The 26665-nt window shown below is 38.4% G+C and overlaps 1 protein-coding gene across 1 annotated transcript; it reads left to right on the plus strand.

Moving 5' to 3' along the window:
- Positions 1 to 761: 761 nt before the first annotated feature.
- On the plus strand, positions 762 to 25899 carry snx2 (sorting nexin 2). Its single transcript, XM_085366854.1, has 15 exons — positions 762 to 940; positions 5399 to 5498; positions 5786 to 5946; positions 7681 to 7747; positions 8440 to 8483; positions 8832 to 8973; positions 10036 to 10114; positions 13005 to 13080; positions 16098 to 16211; positions 16906 to 16999; positions 17237 to 17442; positions 17869 to 18012; positions 24688 to 24768; positions 24862 to 24933; positions 25529 to 25899. The coding sequence occupies exons 1-15, from the start codon at positions 842 to 844 to the stop codon at positions 25577 to 25579; spliced, it is 1530 nt and encodes a 509-aa protein (XP_085222980.1). The 5' UTR covers positions 762 to 841; the 3' UTR covers positions 25580 to 25899.
- Positions 25900 to 26665: the final 766 nt, after the last annotated feature.

Here is a 26665-nt window from a genome sequence, read left to right on the forward strand (position 1 = left end):
TGACTTTGTAAGGAATAAATTCATAATAATTAGAACTGTTATTTGCTACATTGTTATTTTTAAAATATAAGAAAATACAATATTGTTTAAGTAACAAAAATACATTTAAAAAAGGAATAAATCACTAGATGGATGTTTATTGGATATTGGATGTTTTTTTTAAAGAATAAAGTCGCAAATTATTTCTTTATTTTTCCCCTGACTAGTTGATGTAATTAAGTATTTATCTGTACACTCTAAAATTTTGATTTTCATATATCTAGCAGTACCTCTGCGCACATACAATGGTTATAATAGTGCATAATTATTTTATATAAAACCATTTATAAAAGCAGTTCATTTCTTTTTAATTGCATTTTTCTAAATGATCTTTAAAGAAAAAATACCATAAATGACTAAATCACATCTGTAGTTTTCTACTGTTAGCTTATATATTTCAGTTTAATTCGGTTTTTCTTTCTTCTTTAAATGAACTAAAATCCGTCCATTTTAAATATTTACTTTTTCTACTTATTATAATTTTCAATATAGTATTTACAATAAAAAAATTAAATAATGATACAAATAAACTTCAAAGAAAAGGTATTTTTCTTTCAATTTATGTTTCGTATTTTCGCAGAGAGGTTCCACAAACTCGTGGCGGAGTGAGTCCTCTTCTCTTTCCGCGCTGGCTCCCATAGGGAGTCCTTTTATTGGTCACATGACAAACTGGGAAAACCTCCTGACTCCCCGCTCCTCCTCCTCTCGCCCTGTCAGTCGACTGTTTTAGGGCTGTGTGTGTGTCTGTTAGCTAGCTGCTAGCCATCATCACCACAATAAACTGCAGAAACAGAAGACGGATATGGCAGATACAGCCAGGGACGCTCCACCGGAGCAGACCGACTTCCATGAGCTGGAGGACGGGGAGGAACTGTTCCCGGAGCCGGCCACAACACAGGAGGTGAGGAGGAGGTGATGAGGGGAGGCCGAAGGGGAGCTGTGGCAGGCAGGGCGTGATGCCTCCAGCTGACAACAGATGGAAACTTAGAGGAGGGGCAGCAGGCAGGCTGGACACCTTAAAATCGCTTAATTTTTGAATGAAGTTTGGCGTGTGTGGAGGCTTCTATTGCATATATCTTTGCACTGTCATCATTCACGAAAACGGCTAAAAATGCGAGGTGTTGATACACCAGACGGTGGCCTTCTAAGCCACTGTTACAGGAGCCGATAAGGTCTATTTGGGCTGAGAAAAAGCGCAATGGAGGTGTGTTTTCTTGCAGTCAGGTGACAGTCACACAGGTGTAAATGATACATTCAAGGCGGATTGGAAAAAACGGAAAAACAATAGTTTAGCAGATTAAAGTTTCTTTATGTTTGTGTATCTGAGCTGATTAAAGACAGTGGTTAAAGTTTGAAATGATTATTTGTCAAAATTATGTAAATATACTGGTGAAAGCAGCCCAGAAAATCCAGCAGGCAGATTATAGTTTTTTGACAAAGTGAAGGGACACCGAAGATACTCAAAACAAACAAAAGAAGAAGAAATATCAAGGTCAAAATGTTGAGTAATAATATGTAAAACGGCAGTTTTACTAATGCTGAACTAGTTTGTTGTATAGGGCTTGGCTTTGATAAGATTTAGATGGCATTAGTGGTCATTATTCCAGCCTTTTGTTTGATCAGTGGAATATCCAGAGAGTAATTACTGTCAAATATTTGTTGTCTGCAGCTTCTTAGACTTAAAGGTTGGATACAGTACTTTGTGACACATGACAGCAAGCTGAACATTTCTGTGTTTTGGTGTTGACTAGATTTGTTTGAAAACGGAATCTTTTTTTTTTTCGTATTAGTGTTAAAATGTTTGTTTTTAAAGGGAGCTCAACAAAGCTGCAGCACAAACATTTGTAATGGCATTAAAAGCATAGACTGTAAATGAAAGATGGCATCATGTGAGCCCTCGCCATTTTGAAGCCTCACTTTTTGCATTTTGGCCACAACCATGTCAGGTTTTTGGAGGCACAAGTGGACGTATTTGGATGAGAGGGTGACATGCAAGATGTATGAAGAGTGAACAGTATGAAGCTTGGTTAGCTTAAAGTATTTTTAAAAACAAACTGAAGCAAAAGCTTCCTGTGTGTGCCACACAGCAGACCATATTATGTTTCAGATAACTGCAAGAGGTCACCAGCATCAACTTGATCGGGAGGTCCAGTTCAGTTAGCTAAAGCTTCTTGTGTCAATGAAAGTGGCCGTGCCCTTATTAACTTCATGATCATGGGAGGAAAAAAAGTTGGGTATTGACAAGCGCCAAGTGGCCCTTTGAGGAATTATAGATTTTTGCACCTCCTGTTCCCAGAGGTTGCTGCATGCATGAGAGAGCTTTTTTGTTCAGCTTTTACATTTGTTGATGTGTTCTTTATACCATCTTTGTCCTTTCTGACCATTTTTGACCAACCCGAATCACTGTGGTGCGTGTTTCAGCCTAAATAGAAACAGGCAGGTGCAGAAAAACGAATGAAGGAGCAATTTATATTCTCTTGTTCTATGATTAAGAGGTAAATAAAACAAATTACAAACCATGTTAAAGAATTTGCATATAGAAAAACAGGAGCTTTTCATAGTGTTGGAACCTCAAATCAGAAACAAAGTTACCAGCCTGCAGCAGGAAAGTGCAAACACACACACACACACAGGTTCTCTTAAACGGGCCTCTTTTTGTCATGTCAACACTCTGGTTTTTCTTCCCGGTGATGATTGCCTTTCTTGAGTGTCACAACAGCACTCGTGTGTGTGTGTGTGTGTGTGTGTGTGTGTGTGTGTGTGTGTGATGCACTTCTGCACTTCCCCATCTTAGCAGCCTGGGTACAGTTTCATGGCCCACATGTTTCTTCAGAAGGACTAGTAAACTGACAGAGTGACCACTAACGTTTTAACTCCTCCTCTTTCCCGCTTTTGTTTTTGGTTTGCAGGAAGGTGAAGCATATTCTCTCTTGTGTGTTTCTGATCATAATCCACTATGTATTTCCTCCTATTATCATTTCCCCCTTCCTTAAACGACTGCGATCCAGTCTGACAGTTCTTCAGAAAACCCACCCCTGGTCACACTTGGTTTTAGTTTTAGAAAGATGTTGATTGAAACAATAATTTTCATGTTTTTGTGCTGCAGGTTTTGCTGTTCTATTTTCTTGTAGTTTCTAGTAAATTGAGGCCCTTTAACGATTACATTTGAGTCATATTTTTTGTAAGTTTCGCATTTGATTTTGATTCAGGGTCCAGATCAGCGGTTAGTTTTGTTTTCATGAATTATCCATCAGTTTCCTGTGATTTTCCTCAAAGTTTGTTTAAAGCCTCACAGTTTTGTTGGAACTGTGCAAGTTTGAAACACTAGTTGTTGAATGGAAGCAGCTGCTCTGCTGTGTTTGTGTGCGTGCGGTGTTTCCTCTGACCCCTCTTTGCTTGCTGAGTAAGGAGGGAGGAAGCTCCTCGTTATCATCACTCATTTCCTCCTCCTGCCTCCACACTCAACTCTTTCTGTCCTCTCAGCTAAAAATCTCCTTCGTTCGTTCTTCCCACTTCTCTCTTTCTGGGAGTCCAGCTGAGTTCTGTTTGTACAGGTGTGGTTCATTCAGTATTTTACCACCACACTGACCAGAGAAAGCTCCATCTGCCACCCTAATAACCAGCCAATCAGAACAGCCCTCACAGAGACAGCTCGATGTTGTTGCCCACATTGGCATTTGATTAAACTACCAATCCAACTTTGTGGGGGGCCTGGAGCCTATCCCAGCTACCACGGGCCGAGAGGCGAGGTAGACCCTCGAGGGGGAGTCGAACTCTGGATCTTCTTGTTGTGAGGCAACAGTGAATCAGTTAAACCTAATTAATCGGAACCTTTTCTCTAGTCATGTCATCAGCGTGTTAGAGATCAGGCGTTAAACTTGGAAACCTGCACATAAAATAATCTCCACTCCTAAAGCAATAAAGTTGCGACACACTCTACACAAGTGATTCATAAACTGTCAACTGCTCTGTGCAGTTGACAGTTTATGCTGGGAAGGAGTGTGTTTAGGTCACTGAGAATCACTTTCTTCTTCCCTGAAAAAGCAACGGAAGTGTCAGAAGACTGCATATGAATATGTAGAGTCTGTAGTCAGGATTGTTGGTGTCTTCTTCTTGTCTGAACAATCACGTTTGAGCACGCTCTGGTTGCGTGCAGGTAAATGGTTCTTGAGTAGAACAATGATGACCACATAAAGAAATGACCACCAGTCAGTTCATCACTGTGAAGAATAGAGCTTATTAATTTGACACTGCTATCAAATCAGTACTCAGTATTTGCAGAATCCAAGATATCAGATTCAGTGATGGTGTAGCCCATTTCTCTGAAGTCCTTGTGATGTCTGTAGTGAGGCATGAGTCATTTCTAATCTTTGAAGTCTCTTGTTTCTCTGGAGGAGGCAGCCTGTTCAGCCTTTGTTGGTGCTGCTGATCGATCAGTTTTACCTTCAGTGTTTGTGGAGCAGCTGGCCCAGGCAGGAAGTCCTGTGGTTCAGCAGGATGGATGACACACACTGCTGGAACCTTTCTTTTTTCTCTTTTTTTTCTTTGCCTTGCTTCTTCTGTAGAATATGTTGAGTCTGCACAGCTTCTGTGCAGATGTGGCAGCTGCTCTCCTTCCACTTTTCTTCCGCGCTGGCAGGAAAGAACTTAAATTTGAGTCAGTCTGCTGTGACGTGAAAATGACACTCAGGCTCTGTGGAGTTCAGAAGTTTGCTGGAAGTGAAACAACGTGGAGTAAAGTGCAAACTCCAGCTTCAGTTTTAAGAGGAATTCAGTGGTTTCTGCTACACAGATGTAGGCTGTTGAAATTTCTGCTGTGCCTGCATTAGTCACCTTTTAACAGATACATATTAACCCATTAGAGCCCAGACCCATTTTTATTGTCAGGAAAAAACTTCGGGACAGTCAAAGTTGGAACTTTAACAGGAACTTTCCTCCATGTGTGAAGAGGCGATGACACACGTGTGACCCTGGGTTCTTATGAGTTAATATGAAGTCTGATTGTAGAAGCGGAGATTTAGAAGAAAACAGACAAAACAGTTTTGTTATGCTACTTCGAGACATTTTAAACTACTTTTTTTTTTTTATTAAAGTCTTTGCAATACAGAAAGCTCTCCAGACTTGGATATTAATAAAGTATTTATTTAACTGAAATATCAATGATAGATTCTCAGTCTACCAAAATCAATAGGTGATGAAAGGAAGCAAGGCATGAAATGGTAAATAATTCAAATCTCTGCACAATAAGATGTCATTGTGCACAGAATTAGTACATGATATAATTTATCATCAGGTCAAAGCTCCTTTGTTCCTTGTTGCACAAGATCTCACACTTTTTTGCATCTGTGTTAATGTGCAGTCCCAACCAGCCAGTTTAGCTGCTGAGGACATCAGCACCAACTCAAATGGACCCAAGCAAGACTCGCTCTTTGATGACGATCCAGAGGATCTGTTTGCAGGTAGGAATCCACAAACTCACTTTCACATTAAAATTAAACTCCAGTGACTACAAAGAGAAGGACAGAAATCTATGCAAAAAGGACCTCACTGTTCACCGTCTGTGACCTCAATAAAGTTGTTCCCGATGAGCTTTTGATGAGCTGGATTCCCGTCTTGCTGAATACAGAATGATATTCATTTAGTAAATTATGGTTCCATTAGAGTCAAAACAGATGAGTCATTGGAAGTATGAAGCCTGAATCACACAGTCTCAGTGACTTCCTGTTGTGTCTCTGTGGTGTTATAGAAGCGACAGAGGAGGTTTCGTTGGACAGTCCAGAGAGAGACGTTCTGCTGTCCGATGGCCCATCGCCCGCCATCACCCCCATCACCCCTCCCACGTCCGTCATCACCCCTCGCATTGGCCACACCCACGACGACATGTTCACACACTCCTCATTTGATGAGGTAACGGCACTCAAAACTGGCTTTTAATACTCTGATAGCAGTTCCTCTAAAGTCTTTCTTAAACAAAGTGCTTGTGTATTTGTGTATTTTCAAATTGGAGCAAAAATTTAGTTCCTACATTTTATTTTAATTTAGATTAATTTCAGTCTCATGAGTTTGAGACTTAAAAGAACAAAAACATCTGTGACATAATTTTATTCTCTTCTTCTTCTTCTATTATTGTGACATATTTATATTCTATTTTCTTCTTCTTATAAATTTGTTTATTTGTTCTAGAGCAAATGCATTTTCTGAAAGGCTCATTTTAATGCATTTTTTATCATCAAATTATAAAGGCCCGCAGGTCGTTTAACTTCTTGAATGTTTCTTTGTTATCTCAACAAAGGATTTCCAAATTGTGTGTAATAACTACCAGATTTAATAACTGTTTTATGGCAAGAGGCAGGTATACTCTCAGTGGGTTGGTAGACTGTCAGAGGTTTAGCACAGATTTAAATTATTTTACTTTGACAAATTTAAATTGCATCTTTTTGGCATATCGAGATGACTATAAGTGCTGGAGAAATCCATATAAATATTGTGATATGTGGTGTAGCGCCTGACTCTTTTCTCTTTTCATTGTATGTGTTCAGCAACATTATTACGTATAATATTGTCATTGCTGCTTGTATACGTAAAAATGTTTTAGAACGTCATGAACATAAAGAGAGGTCTTACATGTGGAATTAAAATACCAGAAAGACAGAGACTGAAGCAGCTGCTCTGTCTGAAGGCACAAGGTCCAGATCTGGTAACAATTTTAGACTCTGACCTGAATTTTATTAGACATTTTAATACGGTGACAAAAATGACTTCGAAACATGAGACAATTTTTAACTCCAGTGTTGCTGAAATGCTGACGCATACTTTTACAAGTGACTTAGGTTACTGCAGCTCACTTTGTACTTGACACCTTAAGAATGCTGACAGTTGGCGTTAATTCAAAATCCTGCTATACTTCGAACTCCAATTACTCGCTTATAAAGCCTTCAATGAAGTAGTAGCTTCCTTTGTCAGCAGTTGCCTTTCAGTTTATGTACCAACAATGCCTCTTTGATTATACTGCCTTACTCTTGAATTTAATGGCACTGAAGTGTGGAATGGCCTCCTTGTTGTATTTTAATTGCATTTTGAGCAGTATTAGAAGTTTGAATGGTGAGGATTTTAATGTTTTATTGTATTGTTATTTTCTTTATCTGTAAACCACTTGGGTTACTTTGCATGAAAGGTGCTAAAAATTAAAATTGGAATCATTGTTTCAAAACTTACATTTATTGGTCAGCTTGCATTCCTTCTGTTTTGGAAGGTGTAGTACTTTTTTTCATCCTTTCTTAAAGAAAACCTGCATTTATTTAGAAAAAGTATTTGGCAGAAAGTAAAGAAATCCCTGCTGAATGGGGAATTGTTCACACATATACTTCTGAGTGTTGAGTGGAGTCTAAAAAATAAATAAATCAGAAATGTTGTTTTGAAAAAGTCTCAGATTACACTTTATAACTTTCGATTTGATTCACATTTCTATTGTAATATTATCGGTTAGTAGCTAAAGGACATCAGTTGCTAAATATACAAAGTGCATTTTTTTCCCTGTTGTCTTCATTAAATATTCATCTTGCTGTTGTGCTGATGTCAGACACTAACACAATTTCCCTGGAGGAATAAAATTGGGAAACGTTTTGCTCCTATTTTCTGTAGATTGAAGAAGAGGAGGGCGGAGATTCTTTTGACATTCACATATCGGTGTCTGACCCAGAGAAAGTTGGTGAGTACATGGCTTCACATCATAACATATCCACGCAAAGATCTCCGAGATGCTTCCCAGAGCCAGAAATGCAACTGATTTTAGTGGCAGCATTACGAGACGGTTCTCTCACTCACTAAGCCTACATTTCCCATCAGCCCCCTGTTACTCTGCATTTCCTCTCGTCCGTTTCACATCAGCTTCTTCTGTTTTCATCAGCTTCCACCACAAATTGAGAGATGAAGAAAAATGCAGAGGAGACACCAACAGTCTGCTTAATCACAATCTTGGTCATCATGCAGGAAATTATTACACTAAGCATTAGCACTGGAGCTTTGCAGCCCTGCTAGATCCCTGAACAAACTCTGTCATTAGTTATTCAACAGGCACAGTCCCTTTAAATAAATATAAAGGTCAAACAAGGAACATTAAACAGTAAATTGCTGATGCTTGTCTATCACCGCAAGGAAACACATGAAACCAGTTTAACTAGTCTGGCACCTGATCAGTGTATTCCTGTTACATCAGTCAGATATTTGTCTTGGTGTATAATTACTTCTTTAACAGTGACAGAGTGTGTGTGTGTGTGTGTGTGTGTGTGTGTGTGTGTGTGTGTGTGTGTGTGTTTCACTGGTTTGTGTAAATACTAGTGATGCAATTGAGTAATTAGAGTAATTATTTTAGTGTGAATCAGCTTTCTGTGTGTGTTCCAGGTGATGGGATGAATGCATATATGGCCTACAAAGTGACGACCAAGGTGAGATTTTTATACAACATATTCATATAATGTTGATTTTTGTTTAACATTTATTTTTGTCATTTTATATTTCTAACATAAAGGTGGTATAGCAAGGGGGACTTATCATTCTCTTTTTAAACATTGCTTTAATGTTCAGTTATCTTTAGCTAGGAGAAAAACATTTTACTAATCAAAAAATCAAATTTTTTAGTTATATTTTTACAAAAAGTATTCATTAAATTAACTCTTCCTAAAAGCAGCGATGGCTGAAAGCTTTAGAGGCCTGCCAAACTTATATTTCAGATGTTGTTTTCTTCTACTCATAATTTATCGTTCTCTGTCTTTCCTTTTATGTTGCTCCTTCAGACCTCCGTGTCCTTGTTTAAGCGAAATGAGTTTGCTGTAAAAAGGCGTTTCAGTGACTTTCTGGGTCTGCACAGTAAACTGGCCTCCAAGTACCTGCACATAGGCTACATCGTCCCCCCTGCACCGGAGAAAAGCATCGTAGGTGAGTAAATGCAGCGCGACATGCTGCACCTGCTCGACTCCTGGGCAGATTTCAGTATCTGCAAAAAAAATAAAAAAATCTCTTCATTAATTTCATTTTAACTGCAGTCTAAGACCTGCACAGATGAAGCAAATCAGTCATTAGTCACAACACTGGGACGTGATACTCATCCCTCAGCCTCACTAAGAACAGAGCATTTGGGTCCTCCTCACCAACCATTTACAGTGAAGTCCACAAATGTTTGAAAAGTGTAACAATTTTAACTTATTATGTGAAAAGAAACCAATCTATGATTTATTGAATTTACCTTGAACCCCTGAAAATACAGAACTGTCTATGTATACGAATGTCTGAAATTCCAACCCCGTGACTTCAAGTTGAAGGTCTGCTCTTTAACCGCGTCTGGATTGGTTCATTTCAAATCTATTTTGGCAATTTACAATTATGACGCTGTCCAAAGTGTCTATACTTAACAATGCTTTTCTGTCACACCTGTCAGAGGGTTTGTATCAAGATAATGTGGGCTGCCCAGAGTTAAACTGCACTGAGATAAAGCCCCAAATTAACTGTCAGGGAATGCCCTGTGAACTGAACCCTGAACCACTAGACACACAAATGTGTCTGTGCTCCCTGGAGCATGATTATCTGTATTAAAAATATCCTTAAATACATCTAGCTAGCCAACCATTTAATTTAGCAAAGGACAGTAGATCTGTATAATGAGCACATGAAAGAGCATGTGGTCCATAACACTGCTATTAATATATAAAGATATTACTTTAAATAAATAGTAATTTATTGTCATAATGTTATTAATATATAAAGTTTAATATGTATAATGTTTACAGGAAATTTCATGTATTAATGCAAAATATTCACTTACGTGGTTTTAATTTTTAATTAATACACTGAAAAACAATATTAATGTCGGAGAGGAAAAGACTACAAGCATGAGGAGGCTGTGAGAAAACTGACAACATATGCATGCATGTGTTCATGTAAATGTCCCGTCCTTAACCTGTTTGTTATTCAGTTATGTTAATGAGCTTCTCCTCTTTGCAGGGATGACAAAGGTGAAGGTGGGGAAGGAGGACCAGTCATCCAACGAGTTTGTAGAGAAGAGAAGGTCGGCACTCGAGAGGTATGAAAGATTGTCCTCAGACATTTAACGTGAAAAATGAGTGTTTGTGTGTGATGAGTGACCTGCTAGCGAGCATTTTCTGGTTTATTATCTATAGAAATCAGATTACTGGGAAATATGAATCATCACAGCCCACATTTGCATTGTATCATTATCATGCGGTGATGATGTAACGTTGGGAGCAGTTTTAGATCAATTATCTCTGATGCTCTCAAACACTAATGGAGGTCTAAAAATGCACATCAGCTGCTAAACACTGTTTGTTTTCCTTTTTTTGTGTTTTTTAATGTGTTAGAAAGTCAAGAATATTTGAGGATAAATATAGATTAAATTATTAGACAACCTGACCTGACTTTTTTTCAGAACGTCATGCAGTGTGACTACCTGACAATGAATCCACATTTTTGCATAGATTTGGCCTCTTAAAGATATGCAGGCCTAAACCTTTGATCAGCCTGTTTCAGTTTAAGGGTTATTTTCAATAAATTGCATGCTCAAAAAATGTTTTGTCACACTCCCGTTTCTTCTTGTTGCATGTTGGAGCTCTACTTGGAATCTTGTTACAACCCAACCATGCAAAATATGACTTTTTTCCATTATTCAAGTGGTCTTAAACATTTGATCAGGACTGTATCAGAAATATCCAGTTAATTCAATACATTTGCAACTTTTTTGTGGATGCTTTTAGTCTCTTTCTGGATATTTTGTATTTGTGGTAGATGTGCTAAATTTTTATTTATATCAGAGTTATTGTTATGTACAGCTGCACAGTTTGTTTTCTGTCATTGTTCACCCAGAATGATGATGAAATAGGTATTTAATTATAATCTGTGTGGTGTTTCAAAAGTCTAAAAATGTGAGAGAAACAGAGCTACCTTAAACAGGGGATTACAAATATAAAGAAATGACTTGGAAATGTAAAAAAAAAGAACTGAAGAGCTGTTGTATCAAACGTGGAATTCAGGCCTTTTTCACAGGAGACTTTTAATTTGCCTGAACCTTAAGCTGCTAAACTGAATGTAGCTGTTAGTGTTTTCAGACTGTAAATAAATGATGGTTAAACCACAAATATCAGGTGCATCATTATCAAAACCTCCATCTTTGTGTTTGTGTCTGTTTGTGTGTGTTATGTTGAATGCTGAGCAGTAAGGTGGAGGGAGGACGGGTGGGGCGGGGCTGACATTCTGCTGCCATTTACTGATGCTGTTTGATTGACAGGAAGGTCAGCCAGTGACAGCTGATGGAGCTCAGAGCTGCTGCTCAGAACTCCACCCTGATGGACGGACACACACACACACACACACACACACACACACACACACACACACAGTTAATAAGATCACATTAATAGAATTTTGTAAAGTTAAAAACAAGTATACGTTGTTTGAAAAACACTTTTTTCCCCTCCAAAAGCAAATGCTGTGCAAACACCAAACCAACAATGGGAGAAGGTGGAGGGGTGTCTCCAGAATATAGAAATGTAAACTTTTGGAGGATTAAACAGTCCGATGGCAGAATAGAAGCCATCGTCGATGTGCTGAAAATGTTAAATACCTCTCTTTGTGGAATAAATTTAGCTCATTAAATCATGCACTCGTGTTGCTTTCAGAGCCCAAAGATTAGCACCCTGTGAGGGCTGCTGCCCGTCTAGAGCTCACTGCGTTCTCAGGCAGTTACCTTTGCTAGTCTCACATGGGCTCAGTTGGACATGACATGGACTTTGTACTGTGGTGCCGAAAAAGTAAAGCCTGTTTAGCATTATTGGATCAGACATTTCTCAAGGTCAGGTGTGGCATCAGTTAATAAGAGAGTCGAGAAGTGTAACAAATAGATGAAAAGATGGTCTACATGAGAAACCAGAATGGGTGGCAGGCCCGTCTCAAGCTACCAGTAATGACAAGGACACTAGCAAAAAGCAAAAGTAGAGAAAATCCTGTCAGGAGGGATAAGAGTCTGTGCCCACCACCTGCAGAACCGTTCCCCTTATGGGGGGTTTTCTTGTTGCCTCTCTGGCACACCTGTTGTCACTATCATTTGCAACAAATGAGGGGCAGATTGATATCTCTTAAGTTTAACTGACTTTAAGTTTGCAGCCACACTTTAAAGATGACTAAAGAAGAGCCATAATTACTAAAATCATTTATTTTTCTCTGGCGGCTGCAGCTTCTCTCACACAACAGGGAAGATTCACTTCCCAGAACAAACCCACTCAGTGAGTTGGTGTACTGTGACATTGTTGAATAAAGCTCCGGAGACTGCTGAGGTGTTCATTCTTAATTTAAAAATTTCTTGCCTTTTCTTGCTGCTGTTGCTCTTCCTCTCTCGCCTGCTTTCTCCCTATACATGCACCACTGTTCCCTGACATGAGTTTGTCACTGGTCTGATTGACTCCCTGCAGTTTGATGCTTTTCTTTTTAACTTGTTACCTTTTTAGGAATGGTGATTTGTAGTAAAAGTCTGATACTGTGACAACCCCGACTTATAATATAAATTTTAAGACAATATTCCAAAATCCAGACTGAAATGCAAACGTTGCAAGCTTGATGATCCTGCCAGTTCTTGACCTATAAGCTGCCCATGATTTAGAGTTGTAATATCAGGAGCATCATCAAATATAAGTATTTCACAGCAGTGGTCAGATCAGAAAATGTGTAAAACTCCAGTGGTCTGTTTTGGATTCATTGCATAAGGCAGTGCTTTTCTTTAATTAGAGCTCCTTGAATGGCACGTATAAAAACAGAGCTGAGAATTGCAAAATAATGAGTTTAAACACCAGCCAGTCGTGTCAAAGAAGAAGCTGATTACTCAATGTCATCTGGGATGGCACCGGAAACTAAACTTCATAAAAAGAAAAGTTTATCTTCTGATTCATATTTCTTCTTGTTTTCAGATATTTGATGAGAACGGTGAAGCATCCCATCCTGCTGAAGGATCCTGACGTTCTGCAATTCCTGGAGAGCTCGGAGGTAAATAAGAAAAATTACACCTTTTGCTTGGAGATGTTGGACTCATCAGCGTCAGTCAGTGCAGGCAGGACTTCCGACAAACCTCAGCAAACTTGTTCATTATCATCACATCCCTGCGCTTCCACTTTTCCCTACTGAACTGATGTAGTTTTAACAGCAGCACTTCCTGCAGCCCAGTGTCTTTTGAATGTAGCGGTGGGCACCAGTCTGCATCATTATTTAGAAACTGCTTCAACGCTCCACTGCAGAAAATCAACACAACCTGCAAACCTGGAGTCAGACCTCTCTGTTCTATTTCTGGAGTTTGATTTTTACTTTAACGCTAAAAACTGAGTTAAAACTCTGAGCAGCACGTTCAGTTATAACATGCAGTTTGTTTGCGGTGAAACTTTTGAATCAGGTGAGCTGAAAAATCTATTTATTTCCCCACACAAGTGTTTGTCCATTTATTTTCCAGACAAACAAGAGATGGTATTTCATGCATTAAAAACGGCGAGCACTTCCACACTAAACCTTAATTGAGAGAAAACCTTTAGTGCAGCAAACTCTATGAGTAGCTGGAGCTGAGTATCGATATCCAGTGCTTAAGGATTTCTATGATGCATCACGCTAAAGCTGGAGACTGCAGAATAGTAAACATAGACTGTATAGAAAAGATGGTTTTAGCCACCGTGATGTCACTAACTCGTTAATGAAGTCTCGTTTTGAAGTCTTGATTTTAATTCAAGTTTATCTCACACTAAGGTTACCTGCACAGTGCATTACACAGACACAGATGTCTGCTAATTAGTGCCAAGTACATAATAGAATACTTTCACTCAACAAAATCCACCAACAGCACAAACACTGTACAGAGGTCCAGTTCACTCTCATTGGCTGAAGTCTAGTGGATTGCTAGCTACGCAGTTGATACAGATTTGATATTCAAACAGGCCTTAATAAAATTTAAAGGCATAAGTAAAAGCGAGAAAAACCATATACCTTTTAAAGCTGTCGCAAATGAAGTAAAAGGGAGCAGCCACAGCTTTATAAAGACTAAAACCAAAAGATGTGCCAGACTGTGAAGCTTCTCAGTTGCTTTTGAATCCAGTCTCAAGTGACGATTAGAGGAATGAGCTGAATGATTTCACTGTTAGAATCTGGGCATCGCCCCCTGCTGGACATTAAAAACAGTGCAAGTTATACAGGCAATGACAGCTGCCTATTTGTTCTTTTTTTTTCACTGACACTGGATTATCCACTAAAATCTCTTAACACAACTGCTGTGTGCTCATACACCTCATAGAACAGAGTTAAGTGTATAAGAAGTGGTTGATAAAGATGAACCAACAGGAACAATGAAATAAATAAACTAGAAATAGATTCAGCTAAATGTGTCAAATTAGCTGACATGTTATATCTGTCTGGACTGCTGTTGCATCTACAGTTGTACCAGCAACAACTGCTAATGAGCCTCACATCCATAAGAGACTATCTACTATTACACTGCAGGGAAACTAAGATGTCCTAACCCAACAACTGCTGTACCAATCTGATTTGAAAAACTCTTTCAGCATCAATAATCAAACAAATTAAACCGTGCATAATTTGGATGCATATGGTATTATTTATATAGTTTCATTTGCTATAATTGATATATTTTTTGCATATTTAACTGGGCCATCTGCACTGTTTCGACCGATCATGGTGGGCCGCCTTGTTATTGAGCCACCACAATTTGCCTAACAAGTTCCCCATAAAGGTTGTTTATCTGAATGTCCATAGGCCTGCTAGAAACAGAGCTACAGGATGACCATAGTTGAAAGATCAGGGTACTATTTTGATTCAGCCTGTGAGAACTAATGGCATCTATGTAAATGTCATCTTTCTTTAATCATACCTGAAGGTAGATTGCCCTAACAGAGCAAAAAACAAATAAAACCCTTTTAAAAAAGGCAAAAAACAGGTCCTCACTTTTCCAATCTCTTCACTTCTTTTTCCCAACCAGTGGCAAAATGTCCCAACCAGGTCAAAGCCCAGAGCCGCTGCTGTGAACAGAGCTTTCCAAAAACTGCCTCGGGGCTTAACAGCCTGCGGCGTTTTCTGTTTCCTTGTTTTATTGTCCACTCCGACAAATCCTCGGCAACATCGGATTCAAACTATCCTACCCCCGCCCCGCTCCCTCCTCTCCTCCCCTGCTACCCACCTGACTGTTGGTGGGATTGTGTTGTGATACAGCTGCAGTCGTTGGGTCCAGAATAAATGGCTTTGTGTCACAGATTTAACAGGTGAATTGCTCGGACGCTTGACCGAGCGTGTCGGTCCGTCTGGCCCGCTTAATGAAACACAACCAGAGGAGGGAGAGGTGGAGGGAGGGGGTGAATGGCACCGAGCTGCAATTGAAAGCTATTTTCACCTCCCACCTCAACTCATTTACCCTCGTCCCCCCCTTAACTGAGGGCCCCGGGGACGCCGCCGTCCTCCGGCTGCTGCTGCTCCTGCTAAATGAGATTGGAGTAGGGGGGGGAGTAAGCCGTCACAGGAAAACCCTGTATGTCTGGAAAAAGTAAACTTTTCCAGAATGAAGAAAAATGAGGCTGTTTTCAAATGGGTGTCCCAGCTTTTTCATTCTGATGCAAAGGATTCTGTGATGGTTTTTGTAGCCGTAAAAGACGATCAGCACATAAAGAAGCTGCATTAAACCTGTTTGTAGCTAAAATGTGGTAGACAAGACAATCAGAGAGGAAAGGAGAAAAGACCAGAGATGTTTGGAGACGGAACCGGAACGAGAAACAATAGGAATTGAAAAGTAGCAGGGGAAAAAACTCAAGGAACAAAGTGATCAGGAAGGTGGAAACAATCTAAATCAAAGAGACGGCTATTAAACGCAACACATGCAGTAAGGATGACACTAACGAAAAGCAGGAATAAGCTGAAATGTATGAAGAAATGAGCCAAATAAATATAAAGGTAATGAGAACCTGAGCTTGTTTGTTTGTTTGTTTGTTTGTTTGTTTGTTTGTTTGCTTGTTGTGTAGTTGCCGCGGGCTGTAAGCACTCAGGCTCTGAGCAGCGCCGGACTTCTGCGAATGGTCAACAAGGCGGCAGATGCAGTCAACAAGATGACCATCAAGATGAACGAGTCCGATGCTGTGAGTGACGAATAGAGAGGAAGGGGCGAAGGAGGAAAGGAGGAGGGATGAATAGAGAGACTGAAGGATGTACAGAAAGATGGGAGAATATAAGGAAGACAGAAAAGAGAGGAAAAAGATAATGAAGGAAGGAAAGAAGAAACTCGACTGGGGGAATAAGGACTAATAAAGAGTGTGGAGAGGTACTACTGAAAATGAGGAATGAAAAAAGATTAAGAAGGGTGAAATGAGAAGGAGGGAAGATGGGATGGAAACAAGAAAATAAGGAAGACTAAAATGGGAAGTGAAATGCATTTTAAAATATAAGGTGTGGGTAGAAATGAATAGGGAAAAGATGGAGGAGGGAGAAAGAAGGAAGTATAAACATATGGTAGTGAGCCAGTAACTTAAGGAGGGACAGGAAGGACAAAAAGACAGAAGATTGGGAAAAATAAAGTAAGGAAACGCAAAAGAAATCTGGAAGTGGGGCGGAGCTGGGGGAAGGAAAGAATGAATGTAAAGCAAAGCAGGAAAATTAAATAAGGAGGGAAAGAAACAGCTGGATGAGCAAAGAATTGGAAATGGAGGCAGAGGTGAAAGTGACAAGAAAAGGGAAATAAAGTAGGAAAGATAACAGTAAGGAATGAAAATCAGATGGGAACACTGGATAAATGAAGACTGTTTTAATGGCTGGGTGTGTCTGTGTTTGTGTCAGTGGTTTGAGGAGAAGCAGCAGCATTTTGAGAATCTGGACGTTCAGTTGAGGAAACTTCACACCAGCGTGGAGTCTCTGGTCTGTCACAGGAAAGGTACGCTTAGTGTTTACCAAAACAAATGTGTTCTCTTTGACACTGTCTTCTTTGTTTTCCGTATGTAGACAGAGGCTGAAAACTGTATTAAGCCCAACAAAAGAAAACACCTGAAAGTTTTTAACATAGAAGTTAAAAATAAAAGTTCTGATAAAATGTCCGAACTCTTCCTCTGCTTGTGAGTAGAGACCCTGTAAAGTGGCTGACTCTTAAAGTCCTCCTCTCGCTCCCCTCCAGAGCTATCCGTGAACACGGCGCAGTTTGCCAAGTCAGCGGCCATGTTGGGGAACAGCGAGGACCACACAGCTCTGTCTCGGGCTCTGTCCCAGCTGGCTGAGGTGGAGGAGAAGATCGATCAGCTGCACCAGGACCAGGCCAACGCTGACTTCTACCTTTTCTCCGAGCTGCTGGGTGACTACGTCCGCCTGCTCACCGCCGTGAAGGTACCACTCACGACTGCTGAAGGTTCCCACTACAAACGAATGAGAGGTTAATCCGGACGTGCTGGAGCTAAGAAGCGTAGAACTACATCTGAGCTACATCTGAGCGACCAGATGTAGCTCAAGACTGTATGTCTGATAAATGGAGGATAAAACGATAGAAAGTGACATTTTTGTTTGTTTGTTTTTTAGCTTATTTTCTTCAATAAGATTTTCATTTTTTTCATCGTTACAAATAAGAATGTGTTCTTAATGGCTGCATAAAGGTTACATCACTGCGCCATCTTGTGGTACAAGTGGGTTTTAGACTAATTCACATTACAGACTTGTTGGTCACAGCAGTTGTTTCTTCATGTTCTTTTGAGAGCTTTTGTTCATTTTTGATGGTTTTAAGAACAGAAATTACAATAAGTGTGTGTGTTTGCTCAGGGTGTGTTTGATCACCGTATGAAGACGTGGCAGAAGTGGCAGGACAGTCAGATGTTGCTGCAGAAGAAACGGGAAGCTGAAGCCAAACTGCAGTTCACCAACAAACCAGACAAACTGCAGCAGGCCAAAGACGAGATCAAAGAGGTAAGACGGTCGTTTTGTGAAACATCATCACCAAAAATAACATTTACTATGATAGAAATGACAAAATATCCCATTAGAACACATGGGATCATCCCATTTTTGATATTTTTGCTCATCTGGTCATCAAAACTGTTGCTTTTTTTTTTTTTTTTTTTTTTTTTGGATGCAATGATTTTCAGACTTTTTGCCCATCACAAATGGGAATTCAGTTTGAAAGCACACCCACACCCACACCGTGTCATCTGACATCTTTGTTTTGCCACACAAAGGCACTTTTTACAGCCCAACAATTTGTGCATTAGTGTCACAACTCTACTTTACATATTAGAACTTTCAGCAAATAATCTGAATTTGGTTACAATATTAGAAAAGTAAGACATTTCATTGTGTTTGGGGGGTTAAAGAAGCACCATCCACCTGTTGCAGACTGTGTTTTGGGGAATCTTACAATTTATGCAATTTTATGTGGCTTTTTTATTTCTTTTAAATCAACCCGTTTTGTTCACTTTTTTTTTCTGTCACTTTTCCAAATGCTTAATCGGCGTCCAGCTGTTGGTCTTGCTGCTTTTGGTTCAGACGCAGCAATCACTTGAAGCCAAATTTCAGAGGAAATCCTTGATTTCCAAATTCCTCTGTCTTACCTGGCACCACCTTATCATTAGCCAGCTTCTCCCAAAAGATAATACACCTGGTCCTGAAGCTATAAGACTGACAGCTTTTATGATGCTGTTAGCTCTATTTTCTGTAGTTGGTGGGCTGCCTGCACAGGAGCGTCGTTTTAACATCCTCGCTGTCAGTCAAGGCCTCTGATGCGTCACCCTCTGATAATTCCGTCTAGTTTCCAAAATGAAAACACGACACACATAATTTTTTAAAATTTTATTTATATTGCTCGCTTTTTTTTTTTTTTTTTTTCTCTGATCTCAAATTGCCATCTTTATTCCACCTGGACCAAATTCCCGTCTAATTACTTTCTAAGGTTGGGTTTTTACTCTGAAACCCTTCCGAGTATGATTAAAAACATATGGTGTCGTTCAGGAGCGACTCTCCTCTCTCTGTGGTTTTGTTTCTGATGGGATGCCCGGTCAGGTCGAATAAATGCACCTTCACGGTTCATTCATGTGAAAATATTTTGTTCTTTTCGTCCGCAGACTTCACTTGAACTCGGTACGACAAACAAGAGCAGAAGAGAACAGAAAAGTACTTTATTAGAGCGTCTGTTGAAGCTGTCACCACACAAATTCATCCTCCGTGCTGTCTGTCAGGATTCAGCTCACACACACACACAAACAGAGACGGTCAGGGGGGGGGGGTCTGCGCATTAGAGCCGAGCAGCTGTCAGATGTGGGGTTTTGGGTGGAGAAAGGGGGGGTTTTTTGGGTGAGGTGGGGGAGGCTGTCAGAAGCTGCAGACGAGGACAGATCACAGTAGAGTTACAACCAACATTTATTTGGAGCCGACGAGAGTTTTGCCGCCTGTCAGGAGTCGGGTTTTGGTTCACGCTTTGACAACAGCCAACAGAAAACACACACGAGCTTTTTCTAAAGTCCAGAAAAAGAGTTTTACAGCACGCTGCTGCTGCTGAACCGCTGCTGCTCAACCACCGCTGCACACATCATGTTAAATGTTGACTACGCTCTGCTGGATTTTAGGTAAATCTGTTTTATCCAATCCCAGCGCTTCATTTAAAGAGAACTTAAAATCAGGGATGTCCTTCTTTTTTTTTTTTTTTTTAAATGGTAAATGTTGTTTTTGGGTTTTTTTTTAAGTTTCTATTAGTTTTTGGTAATTTGTGTGTTTTTCTGTGCCCGTGCTTGCAGCATTAGTGATGTGGAAGAAACATTTCTGAAAGATTACATAAGGAAGGAAGTTGACTGTGGAGCTTAATGGGTCTCTGCTTTACTGCCATCCGTTAAAAACAACAGCTGTCGTGAACAGTCAACACAAAGTGAATCATATTGGGGTTTTTTTAATATAATGTCAGAGTGAAAGGAAGTTGTTTTTTAAAGCTATGACGGAGCTGAACCTCCATATTCCAGATCAAGATGAATAATCACACAAAAAGAAATGCAGTATATCAGAGGTTATGGTTTAATAGCTCATGACTGGGTCTTTATATCCATACCTGAATGCTGTTTGACCTAAACAGAGTCTGACAAAAGTTGCCCCCATGTGTGTGATTTTGACCTAGATTTCTTACTGCACTTCTACTTCCTCTCACTCCTTCAGCGTTTTTTTTTTATTTTTATTTTTTTATGTCACTTGGCTTCTTTATTCTAACACACAGAATTAACTTCAAACCTGAATGTCATCATAAGTTTAAGTTTGCCTTTAAACAGCTTTGCCTGGAAAAAGGATGCACAGTGGATGTAGCAATAAAAGCTTTCTTGTACATTTATGGCCACATTAACAGTGTGCTATGATACAAGAGTCTATTTAATGTCAGTATGACTCAGTAGATGAAAATCAACTATGAAAATTATGTATAATTGGTGTTATTTTGGGCTGTAGTTTCCTCTGTCACAGAGATGTGGACTAGTCTTTGGTGAACAGTCAGATTTTTAACCCACACTGCCCCCTGTGGGCAACACACTGAAATAACTATCAGAGTCTGTGAATCGGAGTCTGCGTTTTTTTTCTAAAATAATCTAAATAATCTTTTTTTTGCGCCAACACATTTTTTTTCCCCACACTCAATTATTATTTTATAACACAAATGATCATTTCTGAGTCATTTTATTCCCATTTTTTAAAAAAGCTTTTATTCTTTCTAATTAATTTGTCTTTTTTTTTAAAAGAGTTGCATGAATGGTTTGATCATTTTTATGCTTAACAACATTTCATCCTTATTATTGAAAGGTAAAGAAAAAAAGAGCATGAAGGGAATTTTTTGGGACACACAATTACTATTAATTAACCCCAAATAATTAATTAGTTCATTTCCAAATTAACAGGATATTTTAACAGACTTTTAAATTTTTCGATTAAGGGCTTTCTTCAGTTTAGGAAACTTGACGTTGTTTTATAAGAAACAAGTCTTCCTCCTGTGTGATGTTTAACACATTACAGCTAAAACAAAAATATAATATATATAGATTCTTTTTTTTTTTTTTTTTTTTGGTGGTGATTTCCTTTCTTCACTAGATGAGATCAGAAGGTTCGTATTTAGAAACCATTCTCGGTGAAAGACGTTCACTCTTCATCTTTTCCAGCCGTGGTACGACAGCCTTTTAAGGAACTCACTTGTTCTGCTTGTGTTTGCACTACAGGGTCCAGAGGGACTTGGGTCTAAATTAAGTTCTGTAGGATGGTTTTACTCTTTTAAAAATGCCCCTTCTGAGGTTGTGGTGCTGACTGATTGTTTTGTTTTTCCCCAGTTTTATATCAGATTATTTTTGGTTTGTTTTTTGAGTAACTACAGTTAAGGAATAAAGTAACCAGATTACATAAATAGTGGAGACAAAATACTTCCTCTCTGTACTCTCATGTCTATACCTGTCTGCAGACATCTTCACCAAGTCCATCTACACAAACCCATGTACATTAAAGATGATATGCATTTAATTGAACACTTATTTTTCTTGTAAAACAGAGAAAAATAGCAAGGAAACCATTCCTCCCAACAACCTAAAATCCCAGACTTCATCTTTATTTCTACGAACGTGTTATTTATATAGAGAGATATCTTTTATACTAATTTAGTTTGCATACAAAATAATTAGGATGGGCCTTTCAAGAGCACAAACTTTCTAGATGGAGAGGCTACATGTTTTTCTTATTTTCTGAGACATATATGCTGTTACAGTGGTGCATACTCAAGTTTCAAATGAGGTCAGTATATGTGCAAAATCCCTGTGAGCCAAAAGCTCAGGCTTCAGACCGCTCGAATCTGTCTTGGCTCTTAATGGTGTCAGTGAGCGCAGATATCCCATATACGGTCATCTCGGGCACAAAGAGCCCTCACCAACCTGCTGTTCAGACCTTTGGTTTGTTTGGGGCAGTCGTTCAAAAGTTGGTTTAAAGGAAGGGTGTCCTTAAAGGGGAGGGCCCAAAACTTGTTTCAGATAGTTAGCGGGTACACTGGAACACAAATGCACCCCCCAAGATGAAGATTATTTTAAACTATGAGTCATGAAAAGCTAATCTGGAAGAAGCCAAAAATGTCTTCAGGAAATTTTAAACCTTTTTGTCATCATGTTTACTACTGATCTTTTATGATGATGTCATTTTGGCCATTTGCCTGCTGGAGCAGTACAACAAAAACTGGCAAAAAAGACATCACAGGTATTCAAAGCATTTAAAAGAAAAACATTTAGGCTGTTAGTGAATGTCTGGTGGATGGACAATCAAGCTGTTTTGTATTAGATTAGAAATATTTTATACACTGATTACATTTTTAAAATTACATGTTAATTAGTGAACTTTTTGCTCCTCCTTCCAGTCTTTATGCTAAGTTAGGCTAACATCACTCCATAGTGAACACACAGATTTATGTTTTAGAGCCATCTGAATATTTCAGTCCATAAAATACTTCAGATTTTCCAGTGAATGTGTCACATTAGATAAAATCACGAGCGAGACGTATGAAAATACAGTAACATGATCAAAGTGTTGAATTAAATCTGCAACTATCTAACTAGACATAAGCTGATAAATTATGTAAAGACATGCTCAGCATTTTTATTTTGTGTTGGAGGGAGGATTTCCTTTCCTTTCAGTGCCTGCATTTCTCCTCTGTGTTTTTGCTCATGTCTCTGGATCTTCCTCTATGATTTTGGAAGCTCTGAGCATTTTTTTTCCCTGCCTCTTAACTTTTGTTGCATTTTTCCTGCCATGCCTTCCTGCAACCAGGAGATTGAGGAGGTAGGACCTGCCCTGTCTGTCTGTCCATCCATCTCTGTGTTCACCTGCCCGACCGCCTGCTTCACACCTTTGAGTTGCTTCTCTTTGCTGTTTAGTTCTCATATTTATCAGTATTCATTTGTGGCATATTGTCATGTTACCCTTTTTTTCTGTTTTGCTGTTATGGCCCGTCACATGAATCAGACCGTCAATCTGAAGAGTTTTCTTACAGCCATCAGGTTTTGAACCAGTTTAAAGTTTCTCTCTTTGGGACCAAATGTTGACTCAAAACTTTCAGTGAATGGACAAACTCTTTCATGTGACATCGAGTAGTCTAGTGATACCCAACCAGACACGCTTGTACCACAGATCAGGTTCGCTTTGGTGATTTGAGCCATCTGCAGCTATTGAGACTGAGAATGCCCAACTTAAGTGTGGATTAAATGTTAAGCATACAGGAAAAAATGGTAGCTAAATCAAATAAAAAGCCAAACGTACCTTATTAATTGCTCAAATAAACAATGCTAGCTGGACCAAAGTGCCTTATTTATATGAAAGCAAGCTATGAATTACAGACTGACTGTTCAGTTGTCTGAAAAATATCATCGAAATCTAGCTTTTATATAATTAGTGGTGTTAGTATTCGGTTCAAATTGAATTAAATGAGAATATTTGCGACCTTATCAAAGGGGTACATCCGGCAGGAAGGTTGGGAATCGCTGATCTAATCAAAGTCTTTATAAGCATCCTCATAGCTTACATCATAGTTTTTCTTGTTTAGTTTAGTTTAGTTTTTTTTTTTTTAATCCATGACCACATAACACATAATAATTTAGTTAAGTTTCATTGTTGTTTTATCCTTTTTAAAGACTTACTGAACTACAACTGTCTGTTAATTAAATATTAGTAACCTTAATAAAAAAAACATGTAAAGTATAAAAGTCAGCTCTGCTGAGTCAGTTCTTAACAGAGAAATGTGATTTAGGTCTAAGCTCTTTACGAAAACAAATAAAATGCTAAAGTCGTCTTTATGAGCACCGGATCAAAGATCAGGATGAAAAATAAAAGTATGACATTAATTTGTTTCCTGTATTAGCTTAAAAATATATTAAAAATATATATTTTCACAGTCAGTCGTTCATTTAAACATTATTTTGTGTTCTTAATTCCTTTTTTTTTAACACAAAGGAAACTAGTTTGTATAGAACACTTTAGGTTATGTACGACTAAATAGTTCTTCCTGTTATATTTAGGGCGCAGAAATGTTGGCATGAAAAATATCGTGTAGATGAACCTGTTACTGACATAATCAGTGTTCAGGTATTTGCAATGTGTCAAATATGCTCACAACATTTCCTGTGATAGATCCCATTCTAAATCATAGATCCCATTCTAAATCAAGTCCCAGTTGGATTTACTTCAGAACATTGTTTCTGTTCCAGCTTTTCCAGCAGGAGTTTTAATAGACAAAGTGGGCATTTTCAAATTTCATGCTTAAGATACATACAAGTTACAGGTGCACATAAGTCAAATCTGATTTTTTTTGGTTAAAATATGTCTTTGTAAACTTCAAACTATCAGTAACAACATCAGTAATTACTGATTGGTATTGTCATATTGTTTTTTTTCTTATTTAAACTGGCATGTGAAATCAGTCATCTAGAACAATCCTAATTATGATGCAGTTTTTAAAGCTGCACTTTTGCAGAAAGGCATTAAACACTTAATAATAACCAGCAATGTTTCTAAAATATGACAATGAAATTTAGAATTACAGAAATATTCTAAATGTGGTTTTCTCTTTTCCCTTTTTTGTATGTATGTGTGTTTCAGCTGGAAGGGAAGGTCCAGCAGGGCGAGAGAGATTTTGAGCAGATTTCCAAAACCATCCGCAAAGAAGTCAGCAGGTTTGAGGTGCGTGGGTGAATGTGAATATGAATCGGTGAACTGTTAAATGATGAAATGAGGTGGGCAAATAAATATACTTTTTATGTCATTTTCTAACAGAAAGAGAGAGTGAAGGACTTTAAAACAATCATTATCAAATACCTGGAGTCTCTGGTTCAGACACAACAGCAGGTAAACAAAACTGTTAGTGACATTTTTCATCACAACTAAAATACTCTCGAAACGCTCTTTTAAATATAAACTTTAAATTAAAAAAAACTTTTGTGTTAAACTTTGTAAATATCATTTATTGATATGAAAATTAAAAAATGTTTAATTTTCATTTGAGCAAGATACATATTTTTTGTGTAAAAACTGTCTGAAAATTTCACTTTTTCAGAAAAGGTAATTACATATTTAGAATATAAGATAAAATAAATTGCATATCTGAGTACTGAGGACTGATGTCAAGCTATAAATTTTGGTGTCTTTTATTTGACAAAGAAAGATTAAAAACACGGATTCTAATTTAGAATATAAATAGTTATATGCTTTATACAAATATTTAGCACTTGTCTCCATTTTAATTGTTATTTTGGGAACAGTTATGCAGTTAAAAGTAAGGAAATTACAACCCAAAACCAAAACAACAAAACTGGCACCTACAGGCTTCCATATAGTGTGGATGGAACGAACAAAACAAGTTTTCCATAAAAATGAAAGAAAATGCCTTGTGTTTGTGTTTGTCTCCTAACTGAATATTTCTTCACTTTTTTTCCTCTTTCAGCTGATAAAATACTGGGAGGCTTTCTTACCTGAAGCCAAGGCAATCTCATAGAATCCGATCTACTCACAGACAGTCCTGACTGGCTCTTGTCAAACTACACTACCCATAATGCACATGTCCTCCTGGGTCCTTCCTGCTCCTCCTTATTAAGCTCAGAGTAAAGAAGAGAAGTGAGGCAGCAAATCAGCTGAAATCTGATAAAGTTCACAATGTTTAACTCCTGCCCCCCCCAACCCCCCCGCCCCCCGCTGTGCTGCGTTCATGTCACGACTGAGGCTTTGGAACATTTAGAATAATACCTTAGGAATGCTGATACACCAAAACTGATTTCTGAGTTCCCTTATTCATTTTTATGAAGTCTAAAATCTGCAGGGAGCAATTCTTTGGGTTGAAAAGTCATATTTTCGTAATAATGTGAACGCAGCACGGGTTATGGCCCTGGTGAATTTTCTTTTCTTTTCCTTTTTTTTTTCTGTTTTTAAAAATTCTGGTTGATTTTGTTTCTTTCCTTGTTGTGCATGAGGAAAAAGGTGATTGCAGAAAGCTATTTAAGGGCTTTTTACACAATAATGATCAATATTCAAACTTTTGACTAAAGAAAATTTTTGTTTTTGTTTTTCTCCATAAGCTTAGCATTTGAAGGCATGTTTCCACCTTAAAAATGTGGAACATAATTCACATATATTTGAGATTTGAACTGATAAAACAAGATATTCCCTTAAATAAATAAATAAATAAATAAATAAATAAATAAATTGGTAATTTTGAAAAAAGGAATTCATAAGAACAGTTTCTTTGAAGAAAGCGTTTTGATCCTCTCAACCGAAATATTGTGTCTTTAGTTAAATGAAGATATTTACTTTTCATTTCTTTTCTGATTTTCTACTACCCACGAGTGCTGGCAGTTAAGGATGTTAGGATTTCTGCACCTCCAACTTTAATCTGCCATTCCCAGTGACCTGTGGGGAAAAACAAACAGGACCCCTATGCCCAGCTTACCTTATCGCCAGTTAAATTTCATCCAGTTTAAGTCACCAGTTTATTTTACTGAAGGAAGTTTTTGCCTATTTTTTTTTTTTTAAACAGTTCAAACTGCTGAGTCAGAATATGCGCTTTTATTTTGAAGTTTGGATCATG

This window comes from Diplotaxodon limnothrissa, linkage group LG12, assembly GCF_057381915.1.
Source record: "Diplotaxodon limnothrissa isolate DT_005_m linkage group LG12, D_limnothrissa_male_GT1.1, whole genome shotgun sequence".
In the NCBI taxonomy this organism is placed as follows: domain Eukaryota; kingdom Metazoa; phylum Chordata; class Actinopteri; order Cichliformes; family Cichlidae; genus Diplotaxodon; species Diplotaxodon limnothrissa.